We start from the raw sequence: 23,351 nt of genomic DNA, 5'->3' as shown, positions 1-23,351 counted from the left end.
CTGCTCCACGTACAACACCTTCTGGGCTATGTCCGCTGGACTTGACCTGCAAAACTGACCGTTCATGATGTCTCCCTTATTAATCCTCCTGACGAAAAAATGCACATGAAAGAAAAAGTTTTAGAAATGCAATTCCATCACGTTTTGTCGATTTCCAGTGAGGATGGTATGGTACTGTATATATTGTGGAAAAGTAAAATCACCATTTCGGTTCCCTATAAACCACCAGTCCATTCCGGGAACATGAAATGTTATTGACCTTTAAAACCTACCTTTGAACAGGTTGATGCTAAATATAAAGTTTTGTTCGAATATCTTCAGTAGTTTTCAAGTTGTAAGAAACACGCTTTACACGCACCCGCTCTCGAGTTAAGTCCGATGGGACTTGTACCGAAAAACGGTTCGTTAATGATATCTCCCTTATTAATCCTCGTATCGAAATGATGCACATGGGAAAAAAGGTTTAGAAATTAATTTCCATTAAAAACCAAACCTAACCAAACCCCATGGCACTACAGCCCTTGAAGGGCCTTGGCCTACCAAGCGACCGCTGCTCAGCCCGAAAGCCTGCAGATTAAGAGGTGCCGTGTGGTCAACACGACGAAACCTCTCGGCCGTTATTCTTTGCTTTCTAGACCGGGGCCGCTATCTCACCGTCAGATAGCTCCTCAATTCTAATCACGTAGCCTGAGTGGACCTCGAACCAGCCCTCAGGTCCTGGTAAAAATCCCTGACCTGGCCGGGAATCGAACCCGGGGCCTCCGGGTAAGAGGCAAGCACGCTATCCCTACACGACGGGGACCGGCTTAATTTCCATTAAGGCAGGTAGATTTCCATTAAATTTGGCTGTGTATATTTTGTGGGAGTGAAAAATCACGGTTTCGTATAAACCCCCAGTCCGTTCAGGGATTTAGAAGCAATATTTGCCCTAAAACCTACCCAAGGACAGGTGGATTAAATATGACGTTTGGAGGATATATATCCAGTAGATTCTAGCACTCGCGTACATACGGAGTAATTAAGTAAAAGAATAATACAGTTAAGAAAGTTGAAATTAGTAGAAAATGGATTATGACTGAGGACAGCCGGTTAACGACAAATATATAAATGCCAAGTGAATGTATTGGAAAATAAAATGCCCCTCAATAAATTATGCTGGTGTGAGTTATGTATATAATAAAGCGGTAACAGAGGAGAAATTTAGGCGCAGTGATTCTTAGGTAAACAGATAGGAAGATGACTAATGGTGTTATTACTTAATCTATTCGAGGGCGGTTATAACCTCCAACGATATTCCGCAAATATCCCGCAGATAGGCCGGTTGACGCCTCTCTTGCCTTCTACCCTAGGAACAACCACGAATTTAAAAGCATGATGAGGAAAATGGTAATACGTTACTTCCCTGCTGGCAAGCAGTCAGTGACGTTGCCATGGTAACCTGTAGGTGGTGATTATTGTTTTAAGAGGAAGTACAACTAGACAACCATCCTCGGTCTGATACCCGCAGAAAATAGTGAATTTCATGTGAAGAGTAAGGTAAATTATGAACATTGTTTATAATGAAGAGATGTTTTACGTACGGTCCACGGAGTTTACGGAAAATCAGTAGTATAAGAGAAAATGGAGGAAAACCGTTCTGGTTTTCCTATAAACCCCCGTCTATTCAAAGATCTTAAAATTATATGCATATCGAAACCTTCCCCGGGATGAGTATACTCTAAATATGAACTTTGGTTGAGATCTATCCAGCCTTTTCGACGTGATGTTGGAACAGACAAACATACAAACAGACAAACAGACACGAAAAGTAAAAACCACCGATTTGGTCTTGAGTTGACCTAAAACGGATAAATATCTGAAAAATTTGCAAAACAAGAGAAATTGCAGACAGTGGACTACCTACAACTTTATTTATATAGATAATCTCGCTGCTGTAAGAATACTGGAGCTGACGTTGCCATGGTTACGACAGTTCATTTCTTTATCCGATTCCTAGAGCAGGTGTAGTGTGGTGCCAATATCTCCATAACGGTTGGTTTTAGGGCCCCTAGGGCTTACCGGGTTCTGTTCTTTGCGTCAAGGGGCTTAAAATGAGCTTTGTCTCGTCCTTGTACGACAAATTCGCTATTTCGCCTGTATTAGCCTAGTATTTTATATCTCCCTCGTGAAAACCCCCACACTCGAATTGTTTTGAAAATAAAATACAGCCCATGTCCCTTAGCGATAACGAATATTTACATTAGTAAAATAATTTTTTGATTCGGGCCAGGAGTTCCTGAGATTAGCCATCACGTACAAACTTTACCTCTTTATATATTAGTATAGATTATATAATGTGTGTGTACAGTTGTTAGCTTAAGATAATAAAAGCAAAGTCACCTCCGTACAGGCCATGAAGGCCCTTGGAGGAGTGGAATGTAAAGGCTTCCACCATTGTTAACCTCGGCACGTGATGGGGTAGAGTGGTTAGATCTACGCCAGGCCGCCTTTGCCCCCAGGAATTAACCTGGTACTCATTTTTGGTGTAGGCTGAGTGAACCTCAGGGCCATATGCACCTCCGGAAGTGGAAATCTCGTTTCTTAAATTTTACGACTTCCTGGCGGGGATTCGAACCCACGTCCTTCCGGGCGAACCGAGCACGCCTTTACCGCCTCGGCGAGGCAGCCCCTTAAGATAATAAAGGTTTAGAAAATTCATATCGATCGATTCAATTTAGATTTAATTTCCATTCAGTTGGCAGTATTAACGGAACCGGGAGAACCACACATATGCAGCATACAAATTAAATTCACTACATGAAAGTTAAATCCAACTTAACATAAACGAAATCCCTTTTCAAAACTCTTATAATTCATCATCATCATCATCATCATCATCATCATCATCATCATCATCTGTTTACCCTCCAGGTTCGGCTTCTCCCTCGGACTCAGCGAGGGATCCCACCTCTACCGCCTCAAGGGCAGTGTCCTGGAGTTTCAGACACTTGGTCGGGGATAAAACTGGGGAGAAGGACCAGTACCTCGCCCAGGCGGCCTCACCTGCTATGCTGAACAGGGGCCTTGTGGAGGGATGGGATGAGTGGAACGGATAGGCAAGGAAGAGGGAAGGAAGCGGCCGTGGCCTTAAGTTAGGTACTATCCCGGCATTCGCCTGGAGGAGAAGTGGGAAACCACGGAAAACCACTTCCAGGATGGCTGAGGTGGGAATCGAACCCACCTCTACTCAGTTGACCTCCCGAGGCTGAGTGGACCCCGTTCCAGCCCTCATACCACTTTTCAAATTTCGTGGCAGAGCCGGAAATCGAACCCGGGCCTCCGGGGGTGGCAGCTAATCACGCTAACCACTACACCACAGAGGCGGACCTTATAATTCATAAAATTATTACAGAGCGACAGAGGAGCACCAATGGGCACGCCGGTATCGGTAACTCAAACCCACCTATCTCTCCGGAGAAGGGTGTATACACAGATGTAAGATGGGTGGTTCCCCGGTACGCGCTCCTCCCTTGTAAGATAAGTTTACAATTTATTGTCCACAAGTTCTTTACTCTAAAGGAGATGCTCACTATTGCAGGCACTTTCGATTTCTTCGCCATCAACTACTACACCAGCATGCTCGTAACTTCTGGAAATTCAGCTGGGTTCTTGTATATTAAGGATGCACAAGTGGAATACTTTGATGACCCCTCCTGGCCCAAGACTTGCTCGGGTTGTTTCAAGGTAAGTAGGTAGTTCGGTTTGCTGTGAGTTTGGTGGTGGTAATTGTTGTATTAAGAGGAAGTACAACTGGGGAACAAAAAACGACGGGGTGCGACATGTTGAAGAATAAAAGTATCAGTAAAGAAAGGGAAGGGCCATGAACCCCGTCAAGATAAAGACTCCTTAGGTAGGGCCTCTCATGCTGTGCTCCTGAATTCCACTAATTTGTGCAAGTTCTTTTACGTCGCACCGACACAGATAGGTCTTATGGCGACCATGGGACAGGAAAGGGCTATGAGTGGGAAGGAAGCGGCTGTGGCCTCATTAAGGTACAGCCCCAGCATTTGCCTTGTGTGAAAATGGGAAACCACCGAGCTCGATAGCTGCAGTCGCTTAAGTGCGGCCAGTATCCAGTAATCGGGAGATAGTGGGTTCGAGCCCCACTGTCGGCAGCCCTGAAGATGGTTTTCCGTAGTTTCCCATTTTCACACCAGGCAAATGCCGGGGCTGTACCTTAATTAAGGCCACGGCCGCTTCCTTCCACTTCCTACGCCTTTCCTCTCCCATCGTCGCCATAAGACATATCTGTGTCGGTGCGACGTAAAACAAAATAGCAAAAAAAAAAAAGTGGGAAACCACAGAAAACCATCTTCAGGGCTACCAAGAGTGGGGTTCGAACCCACTATCTCCCGAATACTGGATACTGTCCCCACTTAAGCAACTGCACCGCTAATTTTACTCCGAATAACAATGTTATCGTTTTTACATCCCACTTACTACCTACTTTTGATGCCAAGGTGTCGGAATTTTGTCCCACAGGAGTTCTTTTACCTGCCAGTAAATCTACCGACACGACGCTGACGTATCTGCGCACCTTCAAATACCATGGGACTGAGTCAGGATCAAATCTGCCAAGTTGGGGTCAGACGGTCAGTGCCACAACCCTCTGAGCTACTCAGCCCGTCAATTTTGTGCCGAGCTCCGATTTCACCACTCATTGGACCTTCCTCTTTTAATAACATTGTTATTGGTTTTACGTCCCACTAACTAATTTTAATAGTTTCGGAGACGCCCAGTTGCCGGAATTTTGCCCCGCAGGAGTTCTTTTACGTGCTAGCAAACTTTACCTACACGAGTCTGACGTATTTTGAACTCCTTAAAATACCACCAGACTGAGCCGGGATCGAACGTGCCAACTTGTATTCATAAGATCAGCTCGCTATCGTCAGAACTACCCACCCCGGTCTTTCCTTTTTTCAACTCAAGTTTTAGAGTTTTGTAATTACGCTTGTTTGCTACACAAGGAGTTTTGGCGAGTTGATTGGTCACCACGGGCTTCCTAACTGAGCCTGGCATTGCTTCTGCTAATAGATTTCTACGAAAAGTGAGACTGGCAGTAGAAAATAGTATGATGGTAAACGGGCTGAAAAGTCAGGTAGTAAGTTTCACCAAAAGGAAAAGTCTTCTCAGTTTCAATCACTGCGTTAAAGATCTGTCTGCTGTCATTTCTTGATGGATACAGTACTTTTGCATCCATCTCATGGCGCACCCCAGAGCAAAGTGTAGCTTCCACCGAAGTCCCAGTCTCATCCATGGCTGTGACAATATGGAAGCTGCTGGGATATGCTGAGTGCTGATATTCAGACCACGACCAGTGTGTCTGAGTGTCATGAAAGGTGTTGCTCATAGGGTTGGTCGTGCTGCAATAGCACTTTCTGGTCCAGTGAGGAAAGCAATGGAAAACTACCACACTGCTCATCTTACCTAGTACGCCTCATTTTGGTGCTGCCATTGGTTTTTGTAGTTTACCTGTAACTGCATAGCCTTTGGTGGTGCTATTTGAGGATCCAACTGGCCTCTGGGCAGATGACCTAACAGACAGACATTTTAAAGATACGTAGCCATTCACACACTCCTTAACAATTGTTTTAAACTCATCCCATAGTCTGTTTACATTTTTGTTTACCAATTCCCATTGATAATAGTTGCTTTTCAGAAATATATTTCCCATGCCTCTCTTATCAACCATATGGTATTGCCTAATAGTCCTATTTTTACTACATTCCTTCCTATCATATTTATTTTTAAATGTGTCAAAAACAGCTTCATAATCACTTATACCATCTAGCACTTCAGTTTTTCTATAGAGCTCATCCGGTTTTACCAGCACCACGTCTAGAATATTTTTCCCTCTGGTTGGGTCCATCACTTCAAGGTTCAGCTGTCCTTTCCATATTAACTTATTCACCAATTTATGCCGGCCCCGTGGTGTAGGGGTAGCGTGCCTGCGTCTTACCCGGAGGCCCCGGGTTCGATTCCCGGCCAGGTCAGCGATTTTTACCTGGACCTGAGGGCTGGTTCGAGGTCCACTCAGCCTACGTGATTAGAATTGAGGAGCTATCTGACGGTGAGATAGCGGCCCCGGTCTAGAAAGCCAAGAATAACGGCCGGGAGGATTCGTCGTGCTGACCACACGACACCTCGTAATCTGCAGGCCTTCGGGCTGAGCAGCGGTCACTTGGTAGGCCAAGGCCCTTCAAGGGCTGTAGTGCCATGGGGTTTGGTTTTTTTTATTCACCAATTTTTGGTCATGCTTTCTGTCCGTCGCATTCCCTTCCCAGTTTGGTATGTTCAGGTCACCCGCTACAATGACGTTCCTTTCTGTGTCGTTCACTACTCAGCTGATTATCTTATCAAATAATTCTGCATCAGCGTCAGTGCCAGCCTTGCCAGGTTTGTACACCATAAAATCATCAAATTTTCCATTGTCTTTAGAGATGAGTCTTACACCTAGAATTTCATGTTCCTTATCCTTATCGTTTTCGTACTTTACACATTCATCTTTCACCAGCACGAATACTACCTCTCCTACCGTTCCTAACCAGCCTCTACGATAAACGCTTCAGTTCCGTGAGGAAATTTCCGCATCCACAATATCACATCTAAGACATGATTGAGTTCCTATTACAATATTCGGAATATATCTATTGAATTACTTAATTATATTCCTTTCTTTACAATACGTACACATTTTAACCCTTATTTCACTTATCCATCCTTATTTGACTTCATGCTTCCTATACTGTCATCACATAATTAAGGAACTGGAATCGCAAAAATACACTTGATATATGATAATATACTGTATAGGACGGAGTTCGATAGCTGCAGTCGCTTAAGTGCGGCCAGTATCCAGTATTCGGGAGATAGTAGGTTCGAACCCCACTGTCGGCAGCCCTGAAAATGGTTTTCCGTGGTTTCCCATTTTCACACCAGGCAAATGCTGGGGCTGTACCTTAATTAAGGCCGCGGCCGCTTCCTTCCCACTCCTAGCCATTTTCTTGTCCCATCGTCGCCATAAGACTTATCTGTGTTGGTGCAACGTAAAGCAACTACCAGAAAAAAAAACATACTGTATAGGATAATAAATAACACTGAGTTACAAAATGAAATTTTTTCTAGGCTTTTAATTTTGATGGGTGATTGTAATGTACTTTTGCCTCCTGTTTATGAATCTGAAATCAAATTTTATGAATCACGTAAGGATTTTACAGAATTTCAAATTAAGTATTTACTTAATCTATAATATCACTTACAGCGAAGTTTGGGAATTAAACACCAGTAAAGTAACGATATCTAACATAAATAAAAATAATCCAGAAAACAATTTATTATTTGCCTTGTTTGTAAACATATAAAATTAAATTCTACAAATGGCAAGTCCAGGATATAATTTTCATGACTTAAACTCTCTTCCTTTTGCTGCGGAAGTGTGATCCTCGTGATCGTCTGACGTGTTGCAACTCCGGATTGTCCCTCTCCATAGACCAGCGATAGTCAGCTAACATCACAGCATTCCACCTGCCCTGATAACGTGTTTCTATCTTTTTCATGTCCTGGTGGAACCGCTCCCCATATTCTTCACTAAAATCTTCTAATTTTTTAGGGAAAAAGTCGAGGTGACTATGAAGAAAATGTAGTTTGATACTCATATTACAACCTAAATTTTTCATAGCCATCAACATATCTTCTACGATTTTCTTGTAATCCGGGTGCTTCCTGTTCCCCAAAAACCCGTTTACCACATTCTTGAAACCTATCCAAGCCAATCTTTCCTCAAAGTCATCAACGCCTCAAATTGTTCAACTGTCGTAAGGCTCCGTATCTGTGGTCCCACAAAGATTCCTTCTTTTAGTTTCGTATCAGACAGGAAGGAGAATTTCTGACAGATGTACTTAAATTGTTGTTCTAAATGGCCATTCCTTTCTAACCCAGTGTGCATCACGTCTACGGCTGTCCCACAGGCAGAGGAAACATGGATACTTTGTGTAACCTGACTGTTGTCCAAGAAACATTCCTATAACTTTTAGATAACCACACACAATCCATTCGTGCTCTGAATACTTAATTGCCGTTAATAATATTGCAAGGGTTTCATAGTTTTCCTTCAAGACGTGAAAATACGCTACATGTATCGAGCCATACTTGAGGCGTCCAGATGCAAAATGCAGTAAATCCACTTTTTTCGAAAATGAGTTGTTGCCACCATTTTGTTCTCTATGCTGTCGTCTGTTGATTAGACCCATAAAACTCAAGCAAAACTGCTTCCGTCTGCTTTAAATCGCACCCCGAAAACAGCCTACAGATGCAAAAGTGTGTGTATCCACATGTGTTTGCAAAGCAAAACTGAGTGAATCCATTTTCATCATAAAGAAGCAGAACTTGGTGTATCCTGACCAAGAGCCATTACTTAAGGTGGTTTGCAGGTGCGAAACTAGCTTAATACACACTGTGTCCTGCGTTTGAATAATGCTATTTTACAAGCTTTCTTCTCCATGGATGTTAGCTCTGAGCTTGTGCACAAAGATAAGGCAAAAGCTTTTTATGATGAACTGAAAGTTGAGGACAATGGTGAAATAACCTTCACATTTGATTGCCAGAAAAACCTTATATTGCCTAAGTTGCAAGATCAAAGTGCTTATTATACACCCCAAATGTATGTGTACAATTTTACGATCTGCCAAGGCCCATCAGGTGCGCGGAAAAACCAGGGAAATGCATTTATTTACACTTGGAAAGAAACCGATTTTGCAAAGGGATCTAATGAAATTGTGTCCTGTGTGCATCACAGGTTAACACCAACAGTTTTTAATGGCATCCACACCATCCGCCTAATGTCGGACAGCTGTGGAGGGCAAAACAAGAACCAGACAATGCTGGGTATGCTGTGCTTTTGGCTAACAAAAGAGGCTCCTGTCAGTGTGAAACGGGTGAAGATCTTCTATCCAATGATTGGACATTCTTTCCTACCACCCAATAGAATTTTTGTTCGAATAGAAAAAGTTCTCAGGTCGAAAGTTAGCCATATTACCGAGTGAGTACCATGAAGTATTCAAGGATGACGGAATAGTTTTCCAGCTGGGAGCAGATGTCGTCAATCGGTGTTGGAAAGATGCAGTTGCTGATGTCGTCAAGCCCTGTGGTCAGTGGCACTCCGTAAAAAGGGTTGTCATCACCAGCAGTAAACACGGAAACGCACTACTAAGAGGTGAAGTGCCCTACAGGATGGACACTGGTGAAGGGAGAGGGATATGCAGACGTGGCAAAGCCTACTCGTCTATGAAGCCGAATGTTATCCAGATTGGAAGAGCCTTAAAGGAACTGAAAGTTAGGGACATTGATTTTCTGCTTAGAAAGCATTTCGGGGAGACTTGGGAAGAAAATGAAGATCTTGTTTTCTATAAGAATCTGATGGATTCTCAAACAGCTGTGAACAATGCAGAGGAGGACTCAGAGTTTGAAATTAATCCAGAAGACATAAGTTGCCTGTGTAATATCGATGGAACAGGACAGGACTTGCAAGTTTGCGGCCTTTTTACTTCTTGCAGACTTTCATTTGATGTCGTATACTATGTAATCACACTTACTTGTAGTCAATAAATAATTCCTTTTGTCATTTGAACCAGCATTATGGCATCTTCTTTCCAATTACGTTGTGATAATATCTCTACAGAAGCAAACCTACCTAGATCCATGAAAACAGGAGCAAAACTAGGTGAATCCAAACAATTTTAGGTAATAACTTAAAAAAAAACCCAATATTTTAAAGATTGTCATAAAAATAGTCCGTAAATGAATATAAATCTACAATGAAAAGGAATTTTGCATATCTGCGAGCCAAAGGAAGTAAGACGTTTTTCGTGTTTCCTGAAAAAAAATGTTCTGGTGCACTCACAGCGTTTTGCTTCTGGACGCCTCACTTATTGGTGATGTGTTGAAGTACAGCTTTGATATTGTTTACGGTTCCATCGATAAACAACCTCCATTCATTCTTGTTGTATGTAATTCCGTATTTTGATACTACTCCCTCAATGTTCTTACAGTAAACAACAGGACCCTCTTCAGTGAAGTACTCACGAAATTCTTCTTCTTTTGTTCGATACCAGGAAAATGTTGTACCTGGAGCTAGCAGTCTTTTCTCCTTTAAACGAGAACCCAGCATTTGTGACAACTCCTTTGAGAGACCCAGATCTCTTACCAAGTCGTTTAGTTCACATTGAGTAAACAACTCTGGTTGTAGCTCTTCTGTGGTTATCAAGATTTTATCGCTGTCACTAGTACCAGACGATGATGACGATGATGATTGCAGGGTTGCTGGTGGGTTACGCACAGTAATATCAGGTCCATGTGGTACAGGTCTGATTGCTGATTTCAGGTTTGGATATGCAATGCTTTTAATACTTTTCTTGCTATGGCCTTCAACTTTTACCATACAAAAATAACATTCATCGGTGTGATTTGTTTGCTCTCTCCACACCATCGGAATTCCAAAAGGTAACGACTTCTGCTTCCCCTGAGTCCATTTTCTTAATCCCGTAACACACGTATGACACACGCTGTGCGGCGCACACTTTTTATCTTGGTCACCTAACTTGACACCGAAATATGCCAGGTAAGCTTTCTATACGAATGAGGTTATGTTCTCTCTTCTCTATTTCAAAGTCAATGAGCCGCAAATGAAACAAAAGGAGTTGGGATTGTTCACACCCTGTCGTCTTGAGGAACTCGCCATTTATAGACTGATTTGCACTTGTAATATGTATTAAATAGCTATTTAGAGCACGTTTCCAAACGAAACTAAACCAGTTGCAGTGTTCCTCTGTAAACATAGACATCAGACTATCAATTTTACCGCAATTGATCGTTTTCGATTACTCTAATGCAGCGGCGGCTCAAGAAAAAATCGTCCTACGTGCTACAAAAAACGCTAAATACGCTGTTTTCAATCTGCAGTGCAAATAGGATCTTGGAAATATAGATCCTCACTAAGAACGCTACTTTAATTTCACTTGATATACACTGCAGTGGATAAATAATTGGATAAATCTCCATATGAGCTTTAACACTAACACAGTGATAGAAAAACACGCACCAACAATATAACCGCGAGATCAAACACCGCACAAAGCAACTGAAAGTGCTGCCAACTGAATCATTGAGGCCTCCTCTATTATAATTTACATACTAATGCGGAATTCTTTGACTCACGTACGAATTCCTTATTTTTGACACAAAAGGAAGATGGATATTGGTTGGTTACCTTAGTAACAACGTTGTGTTTGAGATAGATTGCTCCCAGTTTCGCTGTACATTTGAGCCCAGACGATACTGCTCTCTAGTGGCAGGATCGCTTATCACTTTCAACATCAGGGTAGCAGGAAGCATCGAGCACTTCTACCCCCTTGTGGGAGGACAAGTAACTATAGACGGGATCAGTGAAAGTTGATCCCGGTTGATGGTATACTCTACCGGCTAGGGGAGTGTTGCAAGCTTGGCTGCGCCTGCGTATTGCTTCCTCCAGGCTACAGGCCAGAGCTCATTTCACATGAGCACGAGAAGGAGTTCCTCGGGAGAACAGAGCTAGGTGTTCGTCAGATCTCGTCCTGATTTTCACAAAACACAAATTCATACCGTACTCAAAACAAAGAAAAGGCACCAGGATAAGTGTACTGATAATAATTAATTCCTTACAGTTCCAAGCTACGTGCTGGAGCCCGGTAGCACGTATTGACCGGCCGCCACTGCTCTAATGTACATATTTTATCGATCAGTGCACATTGTTACGCGCGAATTTAAAGAAAGGAAAATTACGTAATTACATAAAAACTGTGGGTGTTACAGGAAATCTGATACCATATTTGTAAACAGCTCGAAAAAGTGATCTAAATACACCCATTTTCATGTAAAGCCCGAAAATTATGTTACCCAGTGTAATTTATGGATTGTAAGCGACTGCAGACCTCGACAAAGTTTTGAGATGGACAGCAGACGATGGCATGGTGGTAAACGGAATGAAAAGCCAGGTTATAAATTTCACCAAGAGGAAAAGTCCTATCAGTTTTAATTGATGTGTTGATGGGATGAGCGTACCTCACAGAGATCACTGTAAGTACATAGGTGTTAATATAAGGAAATATTTTCATTGCTATAATAAGGATGTTGTAAATAAAAGAAACGGATCGTCTCATGTGGTTTTGAGGTATTTAGGATATCCAAAAGGCCTTTCATGCTCTAAGCAGGGACAAAGTCTGGGAAGTGCTGAGAAACAGTGCAATCAACAATGACATAATTAAACGAAATGAAAATGTATATGAAGATATCAGTTGTCGCGTCAAAACACCATCAGGAATGACGGAACCCTTTAGAATAACTACGGGCCCAAGACAAGGCGTAGTTCTGTCACCTCTTTTCTTCATTACTGTGATGAATGAGATTCAACAACAAGTATACCAAAACGTTGGTTTCATTGACATAGAGAGTAAACAACTCCCGATGTCCAACGAATTCAAATATCTAGGTAGCATGATATGAGCAACAGGCTCCATTGAAGAGGAACTTACCAGCAGGATTCAAGCTGGAGGAACATTCTATAGACCAGTGGCGGCCGGTCAATACGTGCTACCGGGCTCCAGCACGTAGCTTGGAACTATAAGGAATTAATTATTATCAGTACACTTATCCTGGTGCCTTTTCTTTGTTTTGAGTACGGTATGAATTTGTGTTTTGTGAAAATCAGGACGAGATCTGACGAACACCTAGCTCTGTTCTCCCGAGGAACTCCTTCTCGTGCTCATGTGAAATGAGCTCTGGCCTGTAGCCTGGAGGAAGCAATACGCAGGCGCAGCCAAGCTTGCAACACTCCCCGTAGCCGGTAGAGTATACCATCAACCGGGATCAACTTTCACTGATCCCGTCTATAGTTACTTGTCCTCCCACAAGGGGGTAGAAGTGCTCGATGCTTCCTGCTACCCTGATGTTGAAAGTGATAAGCGATCCTGCCACTAGAGAGCAGTATCGTCTGGGCTCAAATGTACAGCGAAACTGGGAGCAATCTATCTCAAACACAACGTTGTTACTAAGGTAACCAACCAATATCCATCTTCCTTTTGTGTCAAAAATAAGGAATTCGTACGTGAGTCAAAGAATCCCGCATTAGTATGTAAATTATAATAGAGGAGGCCTCAATGATTCAGTTGGCAGCACTTTCAGTTGCTTTGTGCGGTGTTTGATCTCGCGGTTATATTGTTGGTGCGTGTTTTTCTATCACTGTGTTAGTGTCAGTGGCGAATATAGAATATATTTTTTGGGGGGGAGGGGGGCAAGATTGATGTAAGGTTAGGTTAAGTAATTTTAAGAGGCCAGACGATTTTAAACACTTTAGAAAGGAAAAAGGAAACACTGATTTGGGCTGATACATACATACATACATACATACATACATACATACATACATACATACATACATACATACATACATACATACATACATACATACATACATACATACAGTACACTAATGGTTACAAAACGAAGTCCAGATTTCGAGGTACTTATCAAGAACTTCTTCGTCACTAATTATAATGTCTCTGTGGATAGAGAGTAAAGCAAGCCCGTTAAGCCTACTTTCAGATGTGCTGTTCCTTAAAGTAAGTCTTCAGTCTCCTTAGGCTAGAGAAAGTCCTTTCTACGGTTGCGATAGAAACAGGAAGAACGGCGAGTAATTTGAGAAGGGTATAAATGTTGGGGAAGAAAGTCTTATCACATTTTTCTAGAGAACTTACAGCCATTTTGGGAAGATTTGAAGGATTTTCCTGACTCCACTTTTCTTTCTACAACATAAACTCACTTTGCACAATCTCTTTATGTGACAGATCTTCTTCGTAGAAACTAAAAGCAGCCTCCAGTGAACCGAAATCTGTTACGATACACAATTGTGGAAGGATGTTTTGTAAGGATGCAACTATTTCCTTGTAAGATTCAAAGCGTTCTTTTAGTGAGTTACAAAAATCGTCCAGGTATGGCACATAAACAGCTACTCAATAGTATTCTTCTTCTGTGGTGTAAGGGACGTTGCTACGTGCTGTTTGAAGGCAGCAAATTCTTGGAATCTCTTCTTTAATGTCACGTTTGGCAGCGAATGAATGTGCTTGATTATACAAGGCTTTAAATGAGTCATCAGCATTTGCCCTCTCCTTCGATAGAAGGTGGAAGACACTCATGACGTTAGTCAAGGCCTGTGGAAGATCTATATTGTTGTTTTGAAACTGCTCAGATAAGTTATGCATGGTTGATAGCATCCAGCTCAAAACAGAGTCGTGCCTTTCTACCCATCGGGTTTCGCACAATGAAATAAGTTTTTGTTTCTTTTGTTCTGGACAACATTCAGAAATCATTGATTTCAATATTTCGTTTCTTTTGGCTGATATATGAAAGAATCCACAGACTTCTTTTATGACACCCATACAGTTTCTTACAGAGGGTACTTTTTTCGCATCTGACAAACATAAATTTAGAGTGTGTGAAGAACAATGTGTATACAGGGCCAAGGGTAACCCGAATTGCCCGCTCATCGTGGCAGCACCATCGTACCCTTGGCCTCTCATTTTGTTTAGGTCAAGCCCTAATGTTGACAAGGTCTCCAATATTGTGTTGGCCAAACCTGCTCCAGTGACGTCATAAACGGGGACGAATGTCAGAAAATCTTCTGATTTTGAAAGTTTGTTCCTCTACATAACGTACACAGAGAGAAATCTGTTTGATTTGGCTGATGTCAGTGGTTTCATCTCCTAAAATCGAATAAAAACAGACTTTCTGACATTTTGATTGCATTAAGTGACCGAATGTGTTAATAAGTTCGTTTTGAATGAAAGAACTTGTGTACATCGTCTTCCCACCACTGGTCGTTAATTGATCTTTAAGAATATTATCTCCACTGTTGGCTCGGTATCTCAACAACGATCGAAAATTCCCATAATTTTGGTCCGGTTCTTCAAGGCTTATACACGCCCCTGGTTAGTGTTAAAGCTCATATGGAGATTTATCCAATTATTTATCCACTGCAGTGTATATCAAGTGAAATTAAACTAGTGTTCTTAGTGAGGATCTATATTTCCAAGATCCTATTTGCACTGCAGATTGAAAACAGCGTATTTAGCGTTTTTTGTAGCAAGTAGGACGATTTTTTCACGAGCCGCCGCTGCTATAGACTTGTTCGAGACCTAATATGGAACGCAAAAGTACCATTGAAATGCAAGCGAGCAATTTATCTGACTTTTACATGCCAATTTTGACATATGAGAATGAGACCTGGACCTTGAGGAAAAAGGATGAAGCAAGGATTCAGGCAGCTGAATACGTCCGAGCGATGGTTGGCAAAACAAGACGAGATAAAATTCGTAATGAGAACATCAAGGACATGGCTGAGGTTGGCAGAATACAGGATAACATAACTCTGCGTAGACTCAAATGGTATGGTCACATACGAAAGATGGATCCTGATCGCATACCCAGAAATATGTATGATCTGCAGTTAAAATATTCAAGACCAAGAAGGCGGCCAAGAATGCGATATACAGACATGGTGAAAAACGAACATTCAGCAACGAGGAGGGAACTGGGATAACATTGAAGAAGGAGAAAAGTATAAAGACGGAAGCTGGTGGAGGGGCTTCATTCGCCGACCAGTGGCGGCTGGTGGTTTAAAAGTTCAGTGGTGCACAATTTTTACCATTGATATAATATGATTACAGGCTAATTTTCAAATCCAGGTACATCAACAATACTTTTTATTACTAAAAACAAAACAGACATTTTACATTTCTATTTTCAGGAATATTACTATAACCCATACTGAAATGAAACACTTTGAGGTAGCCTAATTCCGGTATTGTATCTAGTTTCGAAATTAAACACCGCGTGGGCCTACCCATTCCTTTCACCTCGGATTTTTCTTCGGCAGTCCGTTGCAAAAACGGTCCAGACATTAAAGACTGCACCAAACTCATGATTTGGCAAAATACCTTTAACTGATAAAAACGCGCACTAATAAAAACACACATGCTAACACGAATGTTTACACAGTGAAATCAATAAGTTACTTAGCTTGTACGAAAGCTCACAACTATACTGAAAGAAATGGCGGGTTTTATTTTCAAATTTAAAGCTATTAATTTTATATCCAACAGATGAACTTCCATCCAATGTCGCTAAGTGACATCCCTGTTCTATAACAGACTCTCACATTGAGCGCCAATGGTCTCTAGCGACTTTGTTAGTAGTCGGTTACGTAGGAGCACGGCCGACTGGATCCCTCGCTGCTCTGCAAGGAGCTAGCTAGAGCGACGCATCAAGTTGGCCGTGGTAGGAGGAGCCAGGTTGATGAACCTCCATTTAAGCAATGTATAAGAAGCCAAGTCTATCTTTTCCTCTCCCCGCGCACCCCTCTAGCAGCCTAAAAGCACCCGTCGATCTGCCACGCGCACCCCTCTGGCATCCAAGGTTTCATACTACCTCAGGTTGACTCTCTGCTGCAAACTTTTGGCTCCTGCAGTGAACATCTAAGAGTACCGGCTTGTAGTCTTCTGTAGTCAATATTTGCTCTTACAAGCTCTTGAAAGGTTTGTCTTGTTGAATGAAAATACAGTAGTTGAGTAATCCAAATTATAAAACTATACCTAAACATAAAAAATGAATGGGGGTAGCGCAAACCTGCAACCTTATGGAGAAACCGCCCCTGATGGATGGAAAGACTTGGGATATGTGTGTGTAGTTGTAGTCATGTTAAAGAGAGGGTGTATAAATGGCGATCAAAACTTTTCCGTTCGATGGCCGTACAGTCTTGAATCGGGATGACAATCAGGCAAAATCGCCATGATTATTGAGCAACTCATCCCAATGACTCATCAGGTTGAACATCCCCCCTTGTGGTAAAACACGTGGAGAAATCCGTAACCGCTTGGTGCACACCGTCATGCGACAGGAAGCGTCGACCCTTCAAGACGTTTTTTAGAGGACCGAAGGCGTGATAATCACATGGGGAGAGATCAGAACTACAGGCCTCATCCACAGCCTGCTTGTTGTTGTCCATAATGGATGAGGCTGGCCTCCCAGATCGACCGGCGTCTTTTATCGAAACGTGACCCGCACGGAACTTGTGCACCATTCCTCAACGGTGGTTTCCGACGGACATGCTGCCCCATACACAGTCTTCATACTCCGATGGATGTCCGACACTGTTTGTCCTTCTGCAGCCAAGAACAGAATAACAGCACGTTGGTCCTGTTTGGACGCATTTGGTAATAATGTCGTCGTAGTTCACGTGGCCGCATTTAACGCACGCACCTCGGCATGACAGGACTGCCACATGTCTACATGTCCATGCTTGTAAACCCGCATCAGGGTCTCTCTACATTGTATGTCCACTGCATCAACGCCCTCAAACGGAAACTTTTTGAGCACGCCTTATATAAGTAACTGGTAAGGCCACAATTAGAGTATCGTTCCAGTGTAGGGGACTTTTTCCAGGATTACTTGATTTGAGATCGGGCAAAATACAAAGAAGAGCAACACGATTTGTTCTGGTTGATTTCCGATTAAATAATAGTGTTACGAAAATGTTGCAAACTTCGGGCTGGGAAGAATTGGGAATAAGGAGACGAGATGCTCGACTAAGCGGTATGTTCCGAGTAGTCAGTGGAGAGATGTCTATGTTAACAGGTTCTATTTGGGGAGCACATCCAGCAACTGTCAGAAACACAGCCTTGGTATTCTTTTCCTCTAGAGCCGAGTATGCTTGTCTGTATGGGCCAAATTTGTGCATACCAACAAAGTATATACTGCCTCTAATGAAGCTCGTCGTATCGTCACTGGATGCTTCAGAGCAACCAATGTCGGTCGTAAACGTATAAGACACCTTTTAATCAAGAACGAAAGTTAGAGGTTCGAAGGCGATCAAATACCGTCCTAGTTCTAACCATAAACGATGCCAGCTAGCGATCCGCCGAAGTTCCTCCGATGACTCGGTTCCGGGGGAAGTATGGTTGCAAACTGAAACTTAAAGGAATTGACCGAAGAGCACCAGCAGGACTGGAGCCTACGGCTTAATTTGACTCAACACAGCAAACCTCACCAGGCCCGGACACCGGAAGGATAGACAGATTGAGAGCTCTTTCTTGGTTCGGTGGGCGGTGGTGCATGGCCTTTCTTAGTTGGTGGAGCGATTTGTCTGGTTAATTCCGATAACAAACGAGACTCTAGCTTGGTAAATAGTCGCATCCGGCATCCGTTCGTGCTACCGGCGACAATACATCTTCTTAGAGGGACAGGCGGCAATAACAGATCTGTGATACCCTTAGATGTTCTGGGCCGCACGAGCGCTACATTGAAGGAATCAGCGTGTCCTCCTAGTCCGAAAGGACCAGGCAACCCGTTGAACGTCCTTCGTGCTAGGGATTGGGGCTTGCAATTGTTCCCCATGAACGAGGAATTCCCAGTAAGCGCGAGTCATAAGCTCGCGTTGATTACGTACCTGCCCTTTGTACACACCGCCCGTCGCTACTACCGATTGAATGATTAAGTGAGGTCTTCGGACCGGTGCGCGGGATCTGTTTCGCGCAGTTTCCGATGTGTCCGGAAAGATGACCAAACTTCATTATTTAGAGGAAGTAAAAGTCGTAACAAGGTTTCCGTAGGTGAACCTGAGGAAGGAACATTACCGAAATTGTTTTATCAAAACACATTTCGAGAAGGAGGAGTCGGACAGCCCCGCGCGGTCCTCTCCTTCGGCGAGGCTCCCTCGAGGAGCGAGACTCCAGCCGAGCCCCCTGTTGCGAGCTCAGGCGAGTCTCGTACTTACTCTGTAAGCGGCGGCTCCGTCCGTCGCCGACAGCGGGAGCGTAGCGGTCCGCGTAGAGCACCGCCCCCTGTTCGACGACTAGTGGCTGCTGAAATTCAGAAACAAAAATAAGAAATACACAGAATGATGCCTGTGACTGCGGTGCTTTTCAAGATCTGAAGCATCTGTGCCACTGCCCAAATTTCCCTGTGTAAACTCAAAGTGAAGCTTTTGAATCAGTCAGTAACAATGCTGTAGCATCTGCTTCACACTGCAGCAATTTCAACATTGGGGGAGAAACGGATACGATCATCATCAGAGATTATTTCTGTCAGTATCTTAACCACTGTACTTGTAAAGTGAGCTCAATCATCTACGTGTATGCATTTTCATTAGAAATTAACCGGTGGTTCTGATGATAGGATGATGAGATTGGAACAGGAGCAATATAATAGTTAGGCCACTGAGTGTCACTTTTACTCGATGTAATCAGCTTGTAGGCCACTGATAAATGTTCTTCTTCCTTACAGATGGTGCCTTCGGGACTTCGTAAACTTCTCGTCTATATTAAGGACAATTATAACTCTCCCGATATTTTCATCACAGAAAACGGCATGCCTGATCACGGCATTTTGGATGATACCGTCCGTATACAATACTACAAGGTGAGTACTAACAGAGTAAATGTTTTTGTGGTTATTGGGAACTGCTGAAATTTCCTTTTTACTAACATAATCCATTGGGAAGTTGGCAAGAAATCCAAGAGGCTCATTTCAAGTAATTGCAATGTGTATTTTGCCAGAATGCTAGTATAGTAAGTGAAGATGAATCAAGGTGCACCTGAACCCACATACCGAGCTACATAATTGTAGAGATAATACAGCCGCGATCGTTCGTTTCGAACAGACGTGAATACTGTCTGAATTCATGAATGAATTCATTTTAGGTTCCTCTTTCCTGGATAAGGAATATTTCCGAATTTTCCCGAGTAATAAGTTCTAATCCACAATTAATTCTTTAAAAAGTATTTCCATATCATTTTCGATTCCATTATTATGAATATTATTATAAATGCGGTATATTTATTTTGTTGAATGGCTTTGAAGTGTTCTGAATCATAGAGCTAATGTACGACCAGTAAATGTTATTACAATCACTGCATGTGAGCCTGCATACTCCGGAGATACTATAAATCCCCATTTCTAGTTGACACATTATATTTGTACATTTTCTCGGTACATCGTTATTGGTTCTGAAAGCTACATTTAAGTTCACTTTCTTAAATATATTAGAAATTCTGTACATTGCGTTTTCGAAATACAGTATGTACTGTAAATGTTACATATTGTTTATAAAATTGTTCCCTTTTATTATTTATTTTTTCCTTTCTCCGTGTAATTTATCAGTCATTGTTGCACTGTAATCATTCGCTTTTCATATGTTTTTTATTGCCTAGCTCTACATGTAGGCTGTCACACCTGTATTTCACTGCCGAGACGGATTCCATAACTCAGCTCATCTTTCACTGTCTCATTGACAACTTACTTCCTCTAACCTAAAACTATTCACTACTTTACTCTACTCTACATGTACAGACGTACCGAATCAACACTTTAGCTTGAGATAGGTCAGGCTTATCTCCCCCTCTTCCAACTCTACTGTACGTCAGCAGCCAAAAACGAACAAACTAACAAAACCACTAAAATAAAACCAAAATAAAACGGGCAGACAAACAACCAACAACCTCATTAGAAGGTATACAGCACGTCTTACATATCAATGAATTGAATCTACTAATTAGAAATATACAATACCTAAGGAACGAAGAAACAAAACTGAACAAATATGAAAAGCGAAACATAATACTAAACTTATAATTATTGTCGCCCTTACTTATTAGTGAGTTATACTGTATAATGTTCCATATCTGTGAATAAGTCGAATATATTAATTCCACACGACCGATTGAAAACAATGAACGGACATCACCCCCTCCCCCCCATCCAAGGATGGCCACCAATACGGGGGAGAGAGTCACCGGGCGAGCTGGCCGTGCGCGTAGAGGCGGGCGGCTGTGAGCTTGCATCCGGGAGATAGTAGGTTCGAATCCCACTATCGGCAGCCCTGAAGATGGTTTTCCGTGGTTTCCCATTTTCATACCAGGCAAATGCTGGGGCTGTACCTTAATTAAGGCCACGGCCGCTTCCTTCCAACTCCTAGGCCTTTCCTATCCCATCGTCGCCATAAGACCTATCTGTGTCGGTGCGACGTAAAGCCCCTAGCAAAAAAAACGGGGGAGAGACCGTCCGATCATCGCATCCATCACTATCACATGTCACTGGTTCTGTTCAGTTTCGAACTGTCACTTACTTGTAACTTGTACCATATTCAGTTATAATCTACTACCACAGACATATTCATTAATAGTTACTTACATATATCTTTGAACGTAGCTACATGTAATTATCTCTGTTTTCTTTACATTTTTTTCCCCAAATACCTCTCATAGTATTAAATAATTTGGCTATCTTTCCCGGTTTCTTCCATTCTCTGCTTAATAGACTAGAGAGTGTGTACAGTTCATTTTCATTTAGAATTTTGTCCAATTCTTTCCTTTCTATGTATTTCTCTCTAATGTTTCTTGTTTCTTTGCAGTCTTTAATCAAATGAGTCACTTCCATATTTGAATTACATAAAATACATTTATTTTCGTCATTTTTTCTCTTAAAGCTTTATTTTTATACACTCCCATCAGCCACCAGATTATTCCTCTCATTACCCTTTTTGGTAACATTTGTGTCCTTATTGTCATATTCTCACTTATTTAAAAAATTCTATTAGTGTTCTCTTACTATTGCATTCTGTCCTAATTGTTTGTATTTCTATATCTTTCACTCTTTGAACTACTTTCTTATGCAATCTCCTGTCATCCCTTTCAATATTAGTCACCCAGTATGATCCCATTCCTATGTACTCTAGAAGCTTCTTCACCCCATCCACCCAATAGCCTTCGTGTAAATGCTTCATTTGGTGATGGTAGGCTAAGCCTAATATTTCACCACCTCCCCCAGTCTTTAATCTCAACCAATACTTGACTATTCGCTTAGCAATCTCAGCTCGCATACTCACCCCTTCACACATCATTCTTACTCCACTGTTTGCAGTACAGTTAGGTAGTCCCATAATTATTTTGGCAAATTTGCTAACGATTACATCTAAAGCTACAATTCCCTGATCTAGTCCCCAAATTTCTGATCCATACAGTACTTTAGCTTTAACTATTGCATTAAATATATTTTCCTGGATTTTGTATTCTACGTTAGGCATCTTTTTATCTAATTTTTGCTACTAGCCAAGGCACTTATTCCCCTCATTTTTGATCTTTTTATTTGGTCAGACCAGTTTTCATTACTACTTATAATCGTCCCTAAGTATGCGATTTCTTTTACCACTTCTAACTTTGTCCTACCCATCCACCACTGTTCTCTCTTACAATGCTTAACACCCCTTTTACAGACCATTACTCTTGTTTTCTGTGGGTTGACCTTTAAATTCCACTCTTTGCAGTACTTCTCTACCTCATTAATACTATTTTGATTCTTGCTGGGTGTTAATGCAAGTAGAATGATATCGTCCGCAAAGATTAGGCCTGGAATATCTTGGCACTCAAGACATGGAGAAGCTCCCTTTTCAAATTCTTTCGAATGGAAAATATCGTTAATAAACAATAAAAATAATATGGGGGACAGTTTACACCCTTGTTTAAGGCCCACTTTAGAAGTTATCTCTCCCACTACTAAACCATTCTTAACTTTGACTGAACATTTAAATTCCGAATATATATTATCAATTGCTCTTATAATTTTATCTGATACTCCGATCTGCCCCAACTTATGGGCAACAGCTGTTCTACTCTCCGAATCAAAAGCTTTTTCTAAATCAATTACGGTAATGTACAACTTGCCTCTTTTCTTTCTGATATATTTATCTAATATTATTTTAACTACCATTATATTGTCACTAGTCCTCATTCCCTTTCTGAATCCTGCTTGTAATCTCGACAGGATCGAGTACTCCTCTGCCCAATTCATTAAAATTTTTGCCAATATCCCTGTGTATATCTTGCTTAAAGAATCTAGCAACGTAATCCCTCTATAGTTACTTGGGTTAGATCTCTCTCCACGATTCTTGAATACAGGACAGATGATACCTTCTTGCCATGATTTAGGGAATCTTGCTCCCACGAAGATCTTGTTAAATATTTTGACTATACTAGCTAGGATAAAGCTATTTTTGCTTGCTTCCTTCCAGAATTCATTGTTTATTCCTGAAATTGCTCCTGCTTTCCCTTTCCTCTCTTTCTCTAATATTTCTTTTACTTCAGCGGCTGAAATTTCCTTATCTAAATCGGGCAGGGAGCACCGCAATCCTCTCGAGATTCCCCTCTTCTGAACATCCTGTTTCCAACTATCTTCAC

The 23,351-nt window shown here is 41.9% G+C and overlaps 1 protein-coding gene across 2 annotated transcripts in view; it reads left to right on the top strand.

The window, feature by feature from the left end:
- LOC136863261 (myrosinase 1) overlaps positions 1-23,351 on the top strand; it is a 209,232-nt gene that overhangs the window by 164,354 nt on the left and 21,527 nt on the right. For both annotated transcript variants that reach the window (XM_067139647.2, XM_068225644.1), the window contains exons 9-10: positions 3,578-3,723; positions 19,405-19,539. In XM_067139647.2, the coding sequence (XP_066995748.2) occupies positions 3,578-3,723; positions 19,405-19,539 (281 nt within the window). The remainder of the gene's footprint in view (positions 1-3,577; positions 3,724-19,404; positions 19,540-23,351) is intronic.

This window comes from Anabrus simplex, chromosome 1, assembly GCF_040414725.1.
Source record: "Anabrus simplex isolate iqAnaSimp1 chromosome 1, ASM4041472v1, whole genome shotgun sequence".
In the NCBI taxonomy this organism is placed as follows: domain Eukaryota; kingdom Metazoa; phylum Arthropoda; class Insecta; order Orthoptera; family Tettigoniidae; genus Anabrus; species Anabrus simplex.
This window is presented reverse-complemented; position numbering and strand designations above follow the sequence as displayed.